We start from the raw sequence: 16,444 nt of genomic DNA on the forward strand, positions 1-16,444 counted from the left end.
GGTGTGGTGGTTGGGGTGCCAATAGGGTGGCAGCGGCAATATGGTGGTAGGAGAACATAATAGTGGTAGTTGTTAACTAATATATATTTTTTTTAAGTGCCAACAAAAATAATAATAAAATTGTATGGTCATTCCATGATAGAATGGAATGAAATGGGCAATTCTTAGGTTAGAATAAAGAATAGACATTCCCTTATTTTGTTAGAATGACCATTCCAATGAAATGACTATTCCCATTTAAATAAGGTGTACCAAACAAAGGAAAGAAAATGCAAAGCTAAGATGAACATTCCATTCCAGCCCATTTTATCGTACCAAACAAAACCTCAAGAGAGACTAGTGTAATTATGTCAAAAGTGTAAGACTAATTGTATTTTGAATATATATTTTTTGAAATTTGTTTAAAATATGAATTGGCCCTTATAGGTTGAAAAATTACAGATATCTCATTGTCAATTTTTTTATTTAACTAAATTAATTGAAAAAATAAAATTTATAACTACTTTCTAATACAATGCTAAAATTATCTGAATTATTAATTGAAATAATTTGTTGACATAATTTAAAACTGTTAATTGACTTGATGATTTATTAATAAAATAGATAATTTATTATAAAATTATAAACTTCAAAAGATGAGACATAATTTTCAAAATTATAAAAAACAAATTATATTTTAAGCCAACCTCAAAAGTTATATTTATAATTTATCCATGTATTATTTTTATGAAAATTCATAAGTGGTGAGTGTAATTTACCCAAAATCAAAAGGACCTGTTTGGGTGATTCAACTCCAAAAACGGGATAGTACCCTCCCGCGAAATCCAAACCCCAAATTCCCGCCCAAATCAAAATCTAACTTCACATTTTCGACCCCCTTTATCAAACCCTAACACCACCATTTTCCACGGCAGAAGAAGAAGAAGAAGATCAACAATTAGCCATGAAAATCAGAACAGTGAAGCTTCGAGAAGCTCACAAGAACAATGGCGCCGCCACATACTGTTCGATCCTGTGGGACCTCCAAGCTCAGCACATCGTCACTTCGTCTTCTTCCGACTCCTCGATCTTCATTCACGATCCGCTTTTGCTTTCGAGCCCGCCGAGTATTCTCCGCAATCACCGCGATGGAGTCACTAGCTTGGCTCTCAGCCCCAACTCGACTTGCCTTGCATCTGGATCTATGGATCATTCCGTGAAGCTCTACAAATTTCCAGGTGATTCTTGTTTGATTTTCTCGATCTCTTGCGTAAAAGTGTTTTAGAAATGTCAATTTAATCAGCAAATGTTGAATTACGATGGAAAATATGTGTGTGAATCAGTTGGTTTGCTTTAAAATTTCTGCGACATCGAAGGATTGGATGTGATTTATTGTTTCAAATCAGGTTTATTTGCCTAGTATTGTTTAATTTGCTTGAAACCTCTTTTATCTCACTTCGGTTTTGCCTTTAATTCATTGGTGGAACTCTTAGATCTATGTGCATCTTTTTGGTCATTGACTCTGTGCAAGAGATTGTAGTGCAATATGATAACGATTTAAATAAAGCATATTAAGATGCATTTCTTTTCCAAAAAAATTATAAAAATTAGCAGAGGATCCAATTAGGTAATGTTGGAAGTTTCCTACATGAGCTGAAATTGAATGGCAAGACGGGCAAAAGAGTGTTGCCTGTTAAAATTTGTTTGTCAATGTCGGAGAATTGCGTTGGATAAGCAAATTGAAGTTTAATTCTGGAGAATGGTCTTGAGTGAGTCCTTTGTTGGTTAAACGCTTAGGTACATGTAGAAGTCCTTGGGGGATGGTTAAGAGCCAGTTTGTTAAGAAGATTGTAAAAGCTTGATTAAGGTCTTAAAATAATAAAAGAGGTGTTAGGTAAACCCCTGCTAAATTCAAGCAGCTCTTGAATTATAGAATTTTTTTTTCCCCCACATTTTAAAGTCAGCTCTTCTGGCTCCCACCACTTGTAAACTCATAGCCATAAGCAAGTTGAATGTCACTGTATCTATCATGCCCAGGGATATCCAGTATTTTATGCCAAACATTATGTTAAAAAATTTAGACGATTTAGTCCCTAATTTGCAATGCATTAAAGTACATTGGACAAAATATTTAATATAAGCAAATATACTAGAGGACAAAATGAAAGGGTTTTTATTTATTTAGATAGCCACTTAGGCCCCGTTTGTTTTGGGGTTAAATAGATGGGAGGAGATTAGGATGGAGATGGGGTTATTTAGTGTTGTGTTTGTTTGTAGAGTTGGGAAGGGGATTAGGATGGAGGAGGTGATATAGATGGAGGTTGGAAGGGGGATTGAGATGGAGGAGGTGAAGATGGTATTAGAAAAATAGTGAGGGGATTAGAATTTTTTTTTATTTTTTATATAATGGGAATTTTTTTTTTTTAAATATTAATATTTAATTTTTTATATATTTTTTATTTGTTTTATTATTTTATATAAAAATAATTTAACAATTCCTACACTAACAATTATCATCAAAACAAACACAATTTTACTTAATCCCCTCACTATGAATCCCCTCACTATGAATCCCTTTCATTTTACCTCTGAAAACAAACGGGGCCTTAGTTGTCTATCAAGTGGTACTTGGTGTTAAGAGACTTGAACCCAAATACCTCTCCCAACTTGAGCTTTGATTCTATATTAAGTCACTTATTGTCTCAAAAGCTAAAGTTATTAGGAAATGTGTCCAACAATGTATATATCAAGCTTTCCAACACAAATGTTTGAGATAATTTTAATCATGTTACAGTTTTACAAATAGTTGTTTTAAGTTTTTAATTCGATTAATTTTTCTTTTTATAAATAATATTGTCAGGTGGAGAGTTTCAGACCAACATCACCAGATTTACATTGCCAATTCGTGTGCTTGCATTTAATAAATCTGGTAGCATGTTGGCAGCCGCTGGTGATGATGAGGGCATTAAACTTATCAATACTATAGATGGTTCAATTGCAAGGGTTCTGAAAGGACATAAAGGGTCAGTCACTGGTTTAGCTTTTGATCCTAAAAGTGAGTACCTGGGTTCACTTGATTCAGTTGGGACAGTCATATATTGGGAACTCCAATCTGGAATAGCATTACACACTCTCAAAGGCATTGTTCCTGACACTGGTTTGGATTTTTCTGTCATGAATATACTTTGCTGGAGTCCAGATGGTGAGGTGTTAGCTGTCCCTGGTTTGAAAAATGATGTTGTGATGTATGATAGAGACACAGCTGAAAAGCTATTCTCCTTAAGAGGTGATCATGTGGAACGAATTTGTTTCCTGTCTTGGTCACCTAATGGGAAATATATGGCCACTTCTGGTTTAGACAGACAGGTCTTGATCTGGGATGTGGATCAGAGGCTGGACATTGACAGGCAGAAATTTGATGATGTAATATGCTGTATGTCATGGAAGCCAACTGGAAATGCATTGGCTGTTATTGATGCTATGGGGAAGTATGGTATTTGGGAATCGGCCGTTCCATCGTCAATGAAATCTCCTACAGAAGGTATTCCTAGTTTACAATCAAAGAACAATAATGGTCTCCTCTTGTTTGATGAAGAGGAAGAGGAAGAGGAACCTAATATATCTGGTAGTTTAAGTGATCTTGGTGAAGATAGCCATGATGAATCTGAACCACCTAGCAGAAAAAGATTGCGAAAACAGTCTGTATATAGTGACGATTTTGATGAAGAGATTAATGATGATTTGAGCTTGCTTCCAAAATCCCAGAAAAAAGCCTCTCGTAGTCGAAAGGAAACAATGGAAAAGGGGAAGGAGGTACAAAAGAGCACAATTATCTCAGCAGGGTCAAAAATGCAGGAGGCTTTTCAACCAGGTTCTACTCCCGTGCAGCCTGGAAAAAGGCGCTTTCTCTGTTACAACATGCTCGGAAGCATAACCACCATTGAACACGATGGATACTCCCATATTGAGGTATCCAAATTGTTGTTTCATTTTATCATTTGTCTTTGTAATTTTAATAAATAATAATGATGCTATGGTGCTTTTGTTGCTTAATGAGTGAAGCAAGAAAAAAGCTAGGTAATTTTAACCAGTCTGTATTATGTAAAGAGAAAATTGAAAGCATGAAGAAGCTGTATTGATAACTCCGTTGATGCTTGTCAGTTGTGATATACCCTTTAGGATTCAAATAGAAACCATATGTACTAAAATATACTAAGTTCATAATCGAATCAAATCAGATCCCATTTGACATAATCTTAAACTGAATCAAGCGTGCACCTGATGAATTCAATTTTAATTCAGTGAAACGTTTGTCCTATACATAAGACACGGATGATGGATTGTTGTAGGCCACTCACATTCATGCAATGCTACTAATAAAAAATTCTATATTATGTGCTAGGAGTACATTATAATTTATATTTCACTGTCACTATGACAATTTACCATTTCACTTCCCTATTTATGAGATGGCTTTAAGATTGCTGGCAATGAATTGATGTATCACACTTAAATTTTCAGTGTTCCAAATCAAAACAACCCATATTAATTACTAATATTATCATATAACACGGAACAGATAGATTTTCACGACACTGGAAGAGGCCCTCGAGTTCCGTCAATGACTGATTACTTTGGTTTTACAATGGCTGCACTAAATGAAAACGGAAGTGTGTTTGCAAATCCATGCAAGGGTGAAAAGGGCATGAGTACTCTCATGTATCGTCCCTTCAGCAGCTGGGCAAATAACAGCGAGGTTGGCTAGTTTTTTTTTATAGTATTTCTTGTGTTTGTGGTTTACTCTCATGCTTCAATATCTGCATCCTCATAACTAGACGCAACATCTACAAATGTAAAATTACCTTCTTGAAAAAACTATGAGGGAGCTTCACCATTGCTGATTGTTAACTAATGCAATTCCAGTGGTCTATGCGTTTTGAAGAAGAAGAAGTGAAGGTTGTGGCACTTGGTACTGCTTGGGTAGCTGCTGTTACAAGTCTTAATTTTCTTCGCATCTTCAGTGAGGGTGGCTTGCAGGTTTGTCATATAAAATTATTTATCTCACGTTTTTTTGAAACGAATCCATGATCATTTTGTCATGACAAGTAAATTATTGTCCTTATCACAGATGTGTAAACTATGCTAGTTATTTATTTACAAAGTAATATGTAATTTCAAGTTACATTTTCTAAATATTTCATAATTGTATGCTTGTTATCTGCACTTATCTTTGTTGCCACTTTGCAATACATTGTAGAGAAATGTTCTCTCTCTTGATGGGCCAGTCGTGACTGCATCAGGCTTCAGGGATGAACTTGCAGTTGTCACACGTGGTTCTCCTTCTCTTCCATCAAATGATCAGGTATTCTTTCAAATTTTGCTCGACAATCCCCTAGATAAATTAATGTTTTTTTCTGCATCTTCTAGTTGATCCAAGGCCGAGCCCGTATCACTTTCTAGTTGATCCAAGGTGTAATGAACTTTATTTTTCTTGCTGAATTAACTAATGGCATATGAATTTAATTAGTGAAATTCTGCTAGTTAGAGATGGCTGATGAGATGTGTTTTTGTAACCAAGTATACACAATATAAGGCTTTGTTAGCAAAACATAGATTGTTTAGTGAATAGTTTGAGTTCAAGAGCATATCATACTTCTTGGAGAAATGTTAAATAGTCTTTTTTTCCCCTGAGATGCAGATGCTAGAGTTTAGAGTGTTCAATATTCATATTGGGACCCAAACCCTCAGAGGTCAACTTCCACTGACTCCTGGTTCACATCTAACATGGTTTGGTTTCAGTGAAGAAGGCCAATTATGTTCTTTTGATTCCAAGGTTTGTTCATCTCCGTCATGCCACTAAAATATTCCTGTATTTCCTCCTTTGAAAGTTGATGTAAGTTTATGTAAATTTGTAGGGCGTGCTTAGAGTTTTCAACGATCAATATGGAGGCAGCTGGCTTCCACTCTTCAGGTATGAAAATTCTTCTTGTCTAATTTTGAGTTATGATTCTAGTAATTGAAATATTCTTTTTATATAGTTGCCAAATAAAAAGATCTAATATGCAGTTCTACGAAAATAAAGAAGTTGGAGGAAAACTATTGGGTTGTTGGATTGAATGCAACCAAGTTGTTTTGTGTTGTTTGCAAATCTCCTGATTCATTCCCACAGGTAGAATATCTCATCACCTCTGCTATTATTATTGTTTCTTTACTATTAATATCAAGAAGTTCATCCACATTGATGTTTTTTTTTTAAAATTTCTTATTCAGGTCATCCCGAAACCAATGCTCACTCTATTGGATCTTTCATTTCCTCTCGCATCTTCTGATCTGGGAGCCGATAACCTTGAGAATGAGTTTATATTGAACAACCTGTATCTCTCCCAGGTATACCTTGCTTTCCCGTTGTGGCATTTTGGCTTCATTATCGTAAAGATTATCAGCATTGCTGTTGATGATTAACAATATTGTATTTACCTATTTGCCCTTCTCTTAGGAAGTTAAACAGAATGCTATTACTTCAACAACTGAATTATTTATATGATACTCCTTGTAGATTAACAAAAGAATTGAAGAAATGGTGGCTATCGGTCAGGACACCACTTCACTTGATGACGAGGCTTTCAATATGGAAGCATCTCTTGATAGATGCATCTTGAAGCTTATTGCGTCCTGCTGCAATGGTGAGTTTGTGCAAGTTAGCTATACCTTTTGTAACTGATTTCAAATAACAGTGTCAGTTTGGGGTCATTTTCATTTTTGGTTTTCTGTTTACATTTTTTTTGGAAAACAGAGTACTTGTTTCCAAATATGTTTCCAAGAAAATTTTCTTAAAGACCCCACTTTTTGCACAAAAAATGAAAACGATAATAAAACAATGAGTGCTTTTGAACTTTTTATTATTTTGTTTTTGAAAACACAAAACAAAACTAATTCCAAACAGACTCTAGCTTTTCCCTCCTATGTCAGGCACTTTAGTTGAGTTGGGTGATGCTGGTGTGCAGTGGGTTATGGAATCTGTTCTTTCCTTTTTCTGTGTATAAAATTTCTTTAAAATGGAAGACATGACTGAGCTTTGCTTGCTTGTGATGGTTATTTTTAGGTGACAAGCTTGTGAGGGCTATTGAACTCGTGAAACTTCTATCACTCGAAAAATCAGTCAAAGGTGCAATAAAGCTTGTAACTGCTCTCAAGCTTCCAAATTTGGCAGAGCGTTTCAGCACCATACTAGAGGTAATCCATCAATATCCAAACACGGTCTTGGTTATTCTTCATCAGAAATTCATTCCTATTGAACGCCTCTCTACCAATTTTTATTTTATATCATCTGAATACCATATTCCTTTCTTCAGGAAAGGATGCTAAATGAAATCACAACAGCTACAGCCTTCCCGCTCACAAATTTGAATACAGATACATCGGTCAAAGCTGATTTTGTGGCCAGCAAATCCTTTGCCTCAATGGAAAATATTAGAACTTCAGAACCCGCTATTCTGTCATCATCACAAAACTTGTCTTCCCCTCCCTTTATGAAAAAAGGGATATCAGAAGAAGCAGCTAAAGCTGGGAAGATGAAAATGGAGCAGAAGAAAAGTGCAAAGTCGGAGAACACAGGGGAGGTAAAGAACGACGGGGAGGCTAAAAGTGGAGAGGTGAAGAAGGTAAGCGAGGCGAATCAGGCACAAATACGCCCATCTAATCCTTTTGCAAAGTCATCAAACAAGCAAGAAAAAACTTCTTTATTTGAATCTCTCAAGAAGATGAAGAATGATAGCACAGGTAAAAAATGAGAAATCCACAGGAGGGGGAATGTTGGGAAGTTGATAAGAAGACTCGAGCTTGCACATTTACGTTTGGTAAAGGAGCACCTCATTTACTCGGCCAATCCTTTAGTTTGTCGAAATGACTCAATTGTTTTTTGGCCAAGATGTACAATGGTTATTAGTGTATATTAGTGCATTTTAATATTTAATTGGTTAAATGAATAGATTAATATAGACTTACTTATGAAGTGGAAGTCCATGAAGCTTTATGAAAGCATAATATAATATGAGGACTATAATATTAATTTAGAAAGAGAAAATGGATAAGCGTATTACTGGCATTGTTGAATTGGGTATGATGGAATGGTTTAATTTAAAGTATCTGGGCAAGAAAAAGGAAATATAGGGAGAGTTTTTATTTAGAGCAGACCCTGTGGAATGTGAGAATATGTTAAAAGTTTTTGAGGGTTTATAGCGAAGCATCTGGCCAGATCTTTAGACTTTGACAAGTCTGAAGTCTTGTTCTCAGCAAATGCATATGCATCGGTGGAACTCCGAAACTCTATTTGTAACATCTTGGGGGTTGTTCAGGCCAAGTATCTAGGCCTCCCTTCTTCTTGGGGCAAGTCCAAAGCCAACATCTTGAGGGTTGCTCAGCAATTTCTTGAGTAGTAATCATGGACCTGGTCAGCTCCCTAGAGTGTCGCAGCAGAACAGTCTCAGGTTGGCGACCATTTCCTCTTGGAAAACTCAAGATCAATTGTGATGCCTCTTTTTGCAACCAGCACTCCTGTTTCCATGGCAGCAGTTATGATGGACTCACATGGGCACTTGGGTTGAGTGGAATAGCAAGGGCAATTGATGCTTATGGCTTGTGTTATGGCGCACTCCTACAATCTTTCATGTGTTGAGATTGAGAGTGATAGTCAGATGGTTGTTAATCTTTGCGTTTCAGAGAACGTTCCTCCTTGGGAAAGTAGTGCAGTGCTTTTGGATATTCCTGAATTTGCAGCACAACATCACCTCTCCTTTTCTTGGACGAGCAGACGCAATAACATGGCAGCCCACTGGGTTGCAAAAGCTCTAACAGCCAGATCCTTACCCTCTAATTGGATTCTCTCCTCCTGCTATGCTTGTTTCTTTGCTAGTTTCTGATGTAACCTTTTCTCCTCAATGTAAGGTAAAGTTTTGGTTTGGTGTTCACAAAAACAAAACAAAGAAAAAGAAGTTATACACACTGTGTTACTCCCAAACTATTGAAATATTTGAAATTAATTAGGTTACATAACCAAACAAGGTACCGTCAACACTAAATAATATTATGTTAATAATTTTTAAGTTATTTATACTATGATTTTTTAATTATTAAAATAAATATTATTTTATCACTAATATATATATATATATATATATATATATATATATATATATATATATATATATATATATATATAACCTCATAATTATAAAAATTGTATAAACCCCTTTGTTTTGAAAATGAGGGATTATTTTAGATTGTTTTGTATACGAGAGAATAAAATAATATTTGTTTATAATTAAAAAAGTCTATTAGCCCAGTGAATAAAAAATCTAAAATTTCATCTATTTTTTTTTATAAAATTTATAATATAAACATACTAATTGATTTAATCATACACGTGATACAGAGGTAAAAAAATGAATAGAAAAATAAAAAGAAATTGAGGAAATAAGAGTGTCTTATCTGATGATGGTGGAGAAAAAAAAAAAAAAAATACAAAGAGTTTTGTTCTTCCTTATTGAGAGAGTTTTTGATTGTTCTTCAGAGCGTCCTTTTTTCTTTAGAGCTTCCTTCTTTAGAGCTTTGTTCTTCACAATGATAATGTAAAGGGCAGTGGGTTGGTAAGAGTTGATAGTTAAGCAAATCTAAGCCATTGAATCTTATTTCTTAGATAAATCTAGAGTCATTGTTTTGAAATTAGACAAATCTGGAACATTGAAGATAGTTTGTAAGAGAGATATTTTTAAAAATAAATGAGCCATTATTTTTAAATAAGACAGATTTGGACAATTAATTTGAAAGAGATTTTCAAACTAACCCTTCCATTGTTATACAAATATATATATTTGACCTCAAAATTATAAAAATTATATAAATGCCTCTGTTTTGAAAATGAAGGGTGTAGACACCTCATTTTGACCGGCCCTAAGACTTGGGCGCTTTCTTTTGATTACTCGATAATGACAATTAGAATGTGTTTCTCACAGAATCCTCAATAAGAGAGATGAAATTTGAGCTTTAATCCCAATCTTCACACATTTTTGGCCAAACTATTTTAGACCTAAAACCCTTTTTTCAAAATATTTTTCCAAACATTTCTACGATGTTCTGAGGCTCCCATTTTAATTAAAATATTGCACTTTTCAGTAAACCAAGTAAGGACAAAGTGGAAATAAATGGAAGAGAGGTGAACTCTTTAAAAAAACATTTAAAAACGATATTTTTTATAGGTTTGGATAGGTTTGGATTTGAAGGAAATATGAGGGGATGAAAGAAAACTAGTTTAGGAAAAGAATGAGCATCAAATCATTAAGAAGGAAATGAACAACTTTTAATAAATTAGGTATATCTATTTGTACCCTTGGAATTTAAATGTGAGACCACTACCGTTGGAAAGTAGACTTCTAGGGCTTCAATTTAGACCCAAGAATCACCTAAAACCGAGTTCGGATAATGGAGATATGCCCGTTTGAAGTTGGGCTTAAGAGCAGATTTTGTTGACTTGGAAATGAATAGCTTTCACTAAATTAGGCATATCTTTTTGTATATTTAGAATTTAAATGTGAGACTACACCATTGGAAAGTAGACTTCTGGGGTTTCAATTTAGACCCAAGAATCACCTAAAATCGAGTCCAGATAAGGGAGAGATGTTCGTTTGAAGTTGGGTTTTAAGAGTAGATTTTGTTGAACCGGCCCGAAATAGCATAAAACCTGTTTTTTTGGGGTTTTGGTTTGGTTGGGACACCTCATTAACTCAATTTCTGATATATTCATCACCGAATATATATACACTTAGCCTCCATTATCTAAGGCTTGATCCATTAGAGATAATGCTCCACTTTTGTCTCCCATTAGCTCTATTAGTGCTCCATTAACTTCAAATATCTTCCTTTTGTCTTTCACCTTGTCTTCTACTATTTCTCTACTTGCTTAGCCTATATAGATACATCAGATTGTTGAGAGAAGTAAGAGGATAGATTAAGGAGAAAACATTTGAGCTAGAGAAAAGAGGAAGGAAAGAGAGAAAAGTTGAGTTTTTGAGCTAAATACATTCCTATCTTCCAAAACACTTCCAAGTTGTCATAGCTACTGAAATTCCTCATTTCCATACACCAAAACCACCCCAAAAATTCTGATATAGCCAAAGATCAATTGCCTTGATCATAAGGAAGAGTGTTTAGTGATTGAAAGTGAGAAAAATTAGAGAGTTAGCAAATTTCCATACCATAAACTCATAATTTCGAATTGAGGATTTGAGAATACGCTTCTTACACTTAAGGGTGATCAAGAGGGAGTTTGTGAACTAAGGATTTCATCATTTCCTTGGAAGGTGAATTTTACAAACTTTTTATTTTCTTGCATTTCTTACTTATTTTGCTCTTTTGCTTTGTTTTTTTTTTTTTGTTATATTGTATATTGTTGTAATCTAATTGAAAGTGGTGAATTGAAGTCCCATATATGTTGTTTTTAGTATGAGAAAGAGACCTTCTATGCTAAATGGTTTAATCTATTCAGAGGTTCATTACCAGGGCATTACATCTCTCTCATGCCAAGAACAACTCCTTATTTGACATTTCTCTTATTTTAGTGGACATAACTCTCATTTTTGGATTAAAATGACTAAAGAATGGCAAGGTAATTAAAAGGGCTAATAAAATTGGACTAAAAGAGACACAAGATAATAAAATTGAGTTAGGTTCAATTAGATGTCATATTGAATCCATTGTCTTTTTTTTTTTTTACTTATTTTGCTCTTTTGCTTTGATTTCTTGTCATATTATATATTGTTGTAATCCAACTGAAAGTGGTGAGTTGAGACTCTCATAGATATTGTTTTTAGTTTTGTTTTCATTGTTGAAATCTAAGAAAACAGAGTTTGGCCGAGTTTACCGGGCTACCCAGCCCGTTAGTTGGTCGGGTAGCTACCTAAAAGTACATCATCGCGCCCGCAACCTTCATGACCGTGCCTGCAACCTCTAGGCAAAACTGGGCTGCCTTTCGACGTTAAGAAGATCAACCTCCAATGGCCTTTGAGGCACTTGAAGCTGCCATTTTCTTATGTTTATTTTATTCTGAGTATTTGTGAGGATTTTTATATTGTGTTATCTCTTTCGAATTGGTAATATTTAAAATGTTGTAACAATTCTCCACCCCGTTTCTTTCTATCCCGTTTTTTTACTTGCTTTCTTTATTTGTAAATATGTATCATATTTTGTTTTTCATTATATCCATGCTTTGTATCCATGTTTCATGTATCTTGCTTCGGCTAAGTTTGCATTTGTGGATTTAATCAATTCCTATGTGATTATGTGCGCTACCTCATATTTTTGAGATGATTCACATGTCATATCTTAGAAGCCGAATCTTTAGTTGCATCTCATGAGTGAATTGCATTAGGATTTTTTTTGTATATAAGATCATGCATGTTTTACTAACTTTATTTTGTAGCTATTCGTGGGATGTCAGTAAATATGTAAGTTTTTATACTTTAGTATCCCGCTTGTGTGTGTGTTTTTTATTATGTTTAAGCATCCTATCATGTGGCTACTTGCTTATTTAATATAACTGTATGAATGTGAATGCCAGTGGATGGAGGTTGTGTTGCTTAATTTGGAATGATGTTGATTTTCATGTTTATAACTCAATTTATTTGGGTTGTACATCTTTAAAACTTTTTCAAAATACATGAAATCAAATTATTCCAAAATGAATGGCATAGTCTATACTTGTATGCTTTACATAGTAAATTTTAGGATTTATTAAATAATCGAACAAGAACATATAATGCAAATAAAAATCACATCATGATTAGTAGAGGCCGATTTTTGATCGGGCGAGTGGGGTGCTTAATTTCATGACCTTCCCCTCTCGTACCTAAGTTCTTGAGCCAAGACACTTTGGTGCTGACGGATAAGTGGCCTTTGGCACGAGTCACGGGTTTCTTAATTTTTCCAAAATAAATATTTAGATGGCAACTCTGTAATCTGGCAAAGCAGTTCATTTTTGGCATTTTTGATTCAAATCGATTTTTCAAAAGAATTGCCGGATTTGGACTCTTTTTGTGTTTTCACTGTTTCCCATTGCACTTGTGAAATCAGATTCAGAACCACAAGTGGAGTCCGAACTGTAGGGCTATTCGCCTTCAGAAAGGAGTGCGGAAAGTTAGGCTACAGAGGATTTTTTTAGATTGTTTTGTATATGAGAGAATAAAATAATATTTGTTTATAATTAAAAAAGTCCATTAGTCCAGTGAATAAAACATCCAAAATTTCATCTATTTTTTTTTAAAGTTATAATATAAATATACTAATTGATTTAATCATACATGTGGCACAGAGGTAAAAAAATGAACGGAAAAATAAAAAGAAAGTGAGGAGATAAGAGTGCTTTACCTGATGATGGTGGAGAAAAAAATGAAAAGGAATACAAAGAGTTTTGTTCTTCTTTATTGAGAGAGCTTTTGATTGTTCTTCAGAGCTTCCTTCTTTTTTCAGAGCTTCCTTTTTCAGAGCTTTGTTCTTCACAGTGATGATGCAAAGGGCAATGGATTGGTAAAAGTTGATAGTTAAGCAAATCTAGACCATTGAATCTTATTTCTTAGATAAATCTAGACCATTGAATCTCTTTTGAATTTCAGTCATTGTTTTGAAATTAGATAAATCTGGACCATTGAAGATAGTTTGTGAGAGAGATATTTTTAAAAATAAATATGAGCCATTGTTTTTAAATAAGACAGATCTGGACCATTAATTTGAAAGACATTTTCAAACTAACCCTTCCATTGTTATACAGATATATAGATTTGACCTCGTAATTATAAAAATTATATAAATGCCTCTGTTTTGAAAATGAGGGGATTATTTTAGATTGTTTTGTATATGAGAGAATAAAATAATATTTGTTTATAATTAAAAAAGTCCATTAATCCAGTGAATAAAAAATCCAAATTTTTATCTATTTTTTTTTAAAATTTATAATATAAATATACCGATTGATTTAATCATACACGTGATATATAGGTAAAAAAAAATGAATGGAAAAAAAAAACTAAAAAAGTAAGGAGATAAGAGTGCCTTACCTGATGATGGTGGAGAAAAAAATGAAAAGGAATACAAAGAGTTTTGTTCTTCCTTATTGAAAGAGTTTTTGATTGTTCTTTTAGAGCTTCCCTCTTTCTTCAGAGCTTTGTTCTTCACAGTGATGATGGAAAGGGTAGTGGGTTGGTAAGTGTGTGAGTGAATTTCCGATCACACTGCCAACTTAGTTATTCAGCTGGAGAGTACTGGCAAAATAGATGACACCTGACTGACTTGCAACAGAAAGAGAAGATTCCGGTGGTGGTTCGTCCACCCGGGGGCACTCCGACGATCAAGTCAGTATATCTCTCAAAGATAATCAATAGTGCTAAACTCACTGTTCAGAATATAAATTGCGTACCTTAGACCAATGGGGGTGCCTCTTTTTTATAGAAAACTCAATCCTAGTCCCCATAGAAGCCTAGCTTCAATGGACTTCTGCTCAGTGCTTATCCAGGATTCTCCAATAGATAAAGATAAACTCCCTAAGAGTGTTATCCTTATCCATAAGTCCTTCCTCATTCTAGGACTCTTGTCCCTTATCCGCTTATCTCGGATTCTGATTTATTCGGAGATAACCTCGGCCTAGCCGAGATCACCTCGGCGTCATAACCTGGACATGTGGCACCTCGGCTAACACGTCGGCGTCACCTTGGCCACGTGTTGGTACTTAGAAAATATATCCCCACAACTGCCCCCTAGGTTCTATTACCTCGGTATTCTGAGGTGATGGAACCTATATCGGTACTTCCTGCCAGTACATCGGCTTCAGCCGAGATCATCATTATAGGCCGACATGCCTCCTTAAGATTTTTTAAAATTTTCCAAGATCTCCTTCACGCGTATGAGCTGTCATGCATCACAATTCAACTGTTTTAGCCAAGTGTCCTTCCCTCACTAGATCATACCTGGTACGTGCTTCCAAATCATCTTGCGCATGCGTGCGCCGTCTGACGCTCACGTTGTTTTAGGCGCATTAATTTTGTTTTGCCGCCGTTTCAAGTTTTAACAAAACTTTTTCCCCCTTTCCTTATTTTCTCACTTTTCTCCATCGTCTCTGAAGCTTTCTCTCTCTAGCTTTTTCTTCCAAACGCCCAATTGTTCAAGCTTCTAAAGCTCTGCAATTTGCTCCGTTGACCTCCTCAGGAGGGTTCTTGCTAATACTTTCTGTAGCTCCCGTTCGTCGGACTTCTGCGAACTCAACACCGGCTTCCTCTCTTCGGTGAGTTTACTGTTTCTCTTATTTTCAATTTTTGATATTCTTCATTACTTGTTACCATTACTGCTTTGTTCAAACATTCGTTTTTGCGAATCATATATCTGAATGTGATTATTCCATGACTTTGCTCTTGCTCACGCCTTGAACGCACGCAGTGTTCATAACTTTTTTACACCTTTGCCACTGTTCTTGATTTCATACCTTTTGTACTTGCGATGTTCTTGGTAGTCCATCTTTGTTCTTGAATCTAAATCATATTCTTGTTTCTGTTTGCCGTGTTTTTCCAGATTCTCGTCTGCAATCCTTGCTTCCATAGATCTAGGTTTGGGATTTGTTTGTAGAACCCACGAATTTTTAGGAAAAACTGAAACGATTCCCACACATTCTTACCCCAGTACTTACTTAAATTTTTGCTGAGGTCTTAATAACCCTTGAAAACATTTTCTTTTGAAATTCATCTTCTCCTAGTCAAGCCGACATCATGGGTGTGTGGAAACATAGGGTCGACACCCCGACTAAACTAGAACACTTTAGGCTGGAGTTTGACATCCCAGCCGATGTCCATCTGAGGTTGGCTAGGGAGGAAGACTCTATCATGCCCACAGCTGATTCCATGCCCCATCTTGTTGTAACTTGTATTGAGTGCGGACTTCGGCTCCCACTCAATATCCTTTTTCGTGAAATCATTCACTACTATAAGTTGAACCCAATGCAGCTTGCCATCAACTCCTACTGAGTTATTAATGGCATCATAGCCTTAGCCAAACAAGAAAATGCTAGGATTACCTTAGCCAATATCCAGTACTACTACACTATGTGTGGCCTCAAAAAAGACACAGACTATATTTACTACCTTAAGCCGAGGTCCACGGAGTACAAAATCGTAGCCGACCTCCCAGACTCCAACAAGGGAGCTGGGGATGACTATTTCATTACTCGGGGAACTGGGAGTTTGCTCCAGACGAGGACCTCCATCTCTATCCTCTTCCTCGAACAGTTTTTGTAGAGGGCAATGGTAAGAGCCCTGCGTTCATACTTAATTGTTTTTCAAAGTCTTCAATACTTTATCTGCTTCTAACCTCTGTTTTTCTTGCAGCTCTTCCTCAGCCACCAAAGGGCTTCCGCTAGTCTTTTTTTCCCAGCAAA

At 35.4% G+C, this 16,444-nt stretch overlaps 1 protein-coding gene across 1 annotated transcript; it reads left to right on the plus strand.

Annotated features, from left to right (window-relative positions):
* Nucleotides 1-730: 730 nt before the first annotated feature.
* LOC114314147 (transducin family protein / WD-40 repeat family protein) lies at nucleotides 731-7,990 on the plus strand. Its single transcript, XM_028260602.2, has 12 exons — nucleotides 731-1,217; nucleotides 2,840-3,948; nucleotides 4,559-4,735; nucleotides 4,903-5,016; nucleotides 5,237-5,341; nucleotides 5,678-5,812; nucleotides 5,895-5,950; nucleotides 6,046-6,148; nucleotides 6,250-6,366; nucleotides 6,536-6,662; nucleotides 7,082-7,212; nucleotides 7,332-7,990. Exons 1-12 carry the CDS (start codon nucleotides 944-946, stop codon nucleotides 7,767-7,769), a joined length of 2,886 nt encoding a protein of 961 aa, XP_028116403.2. The 5' UTR covers nucleotides 731-943; the 3' UTR covers nucleotides 7,770-7,990.
* The last annotated feature ends 8,454 nt before the right edge of the window (nucleotides 7,991-16,444 follow it).

Source organism: Camellia sinensis, chromosome 4 (genome assembly GCF_055761805.1).
Source record: "Camellia sinensis isolate YWXY chromosome 4, ASM5576180v1, whole genome shotgun sequence".
Classification (NCBI taxonomy): Eukaryota; Viridiplantae; Streptophyta; class Magnoliopsida; order Ericales; family Theaceae; genus Camellia; species Camellia sinensis.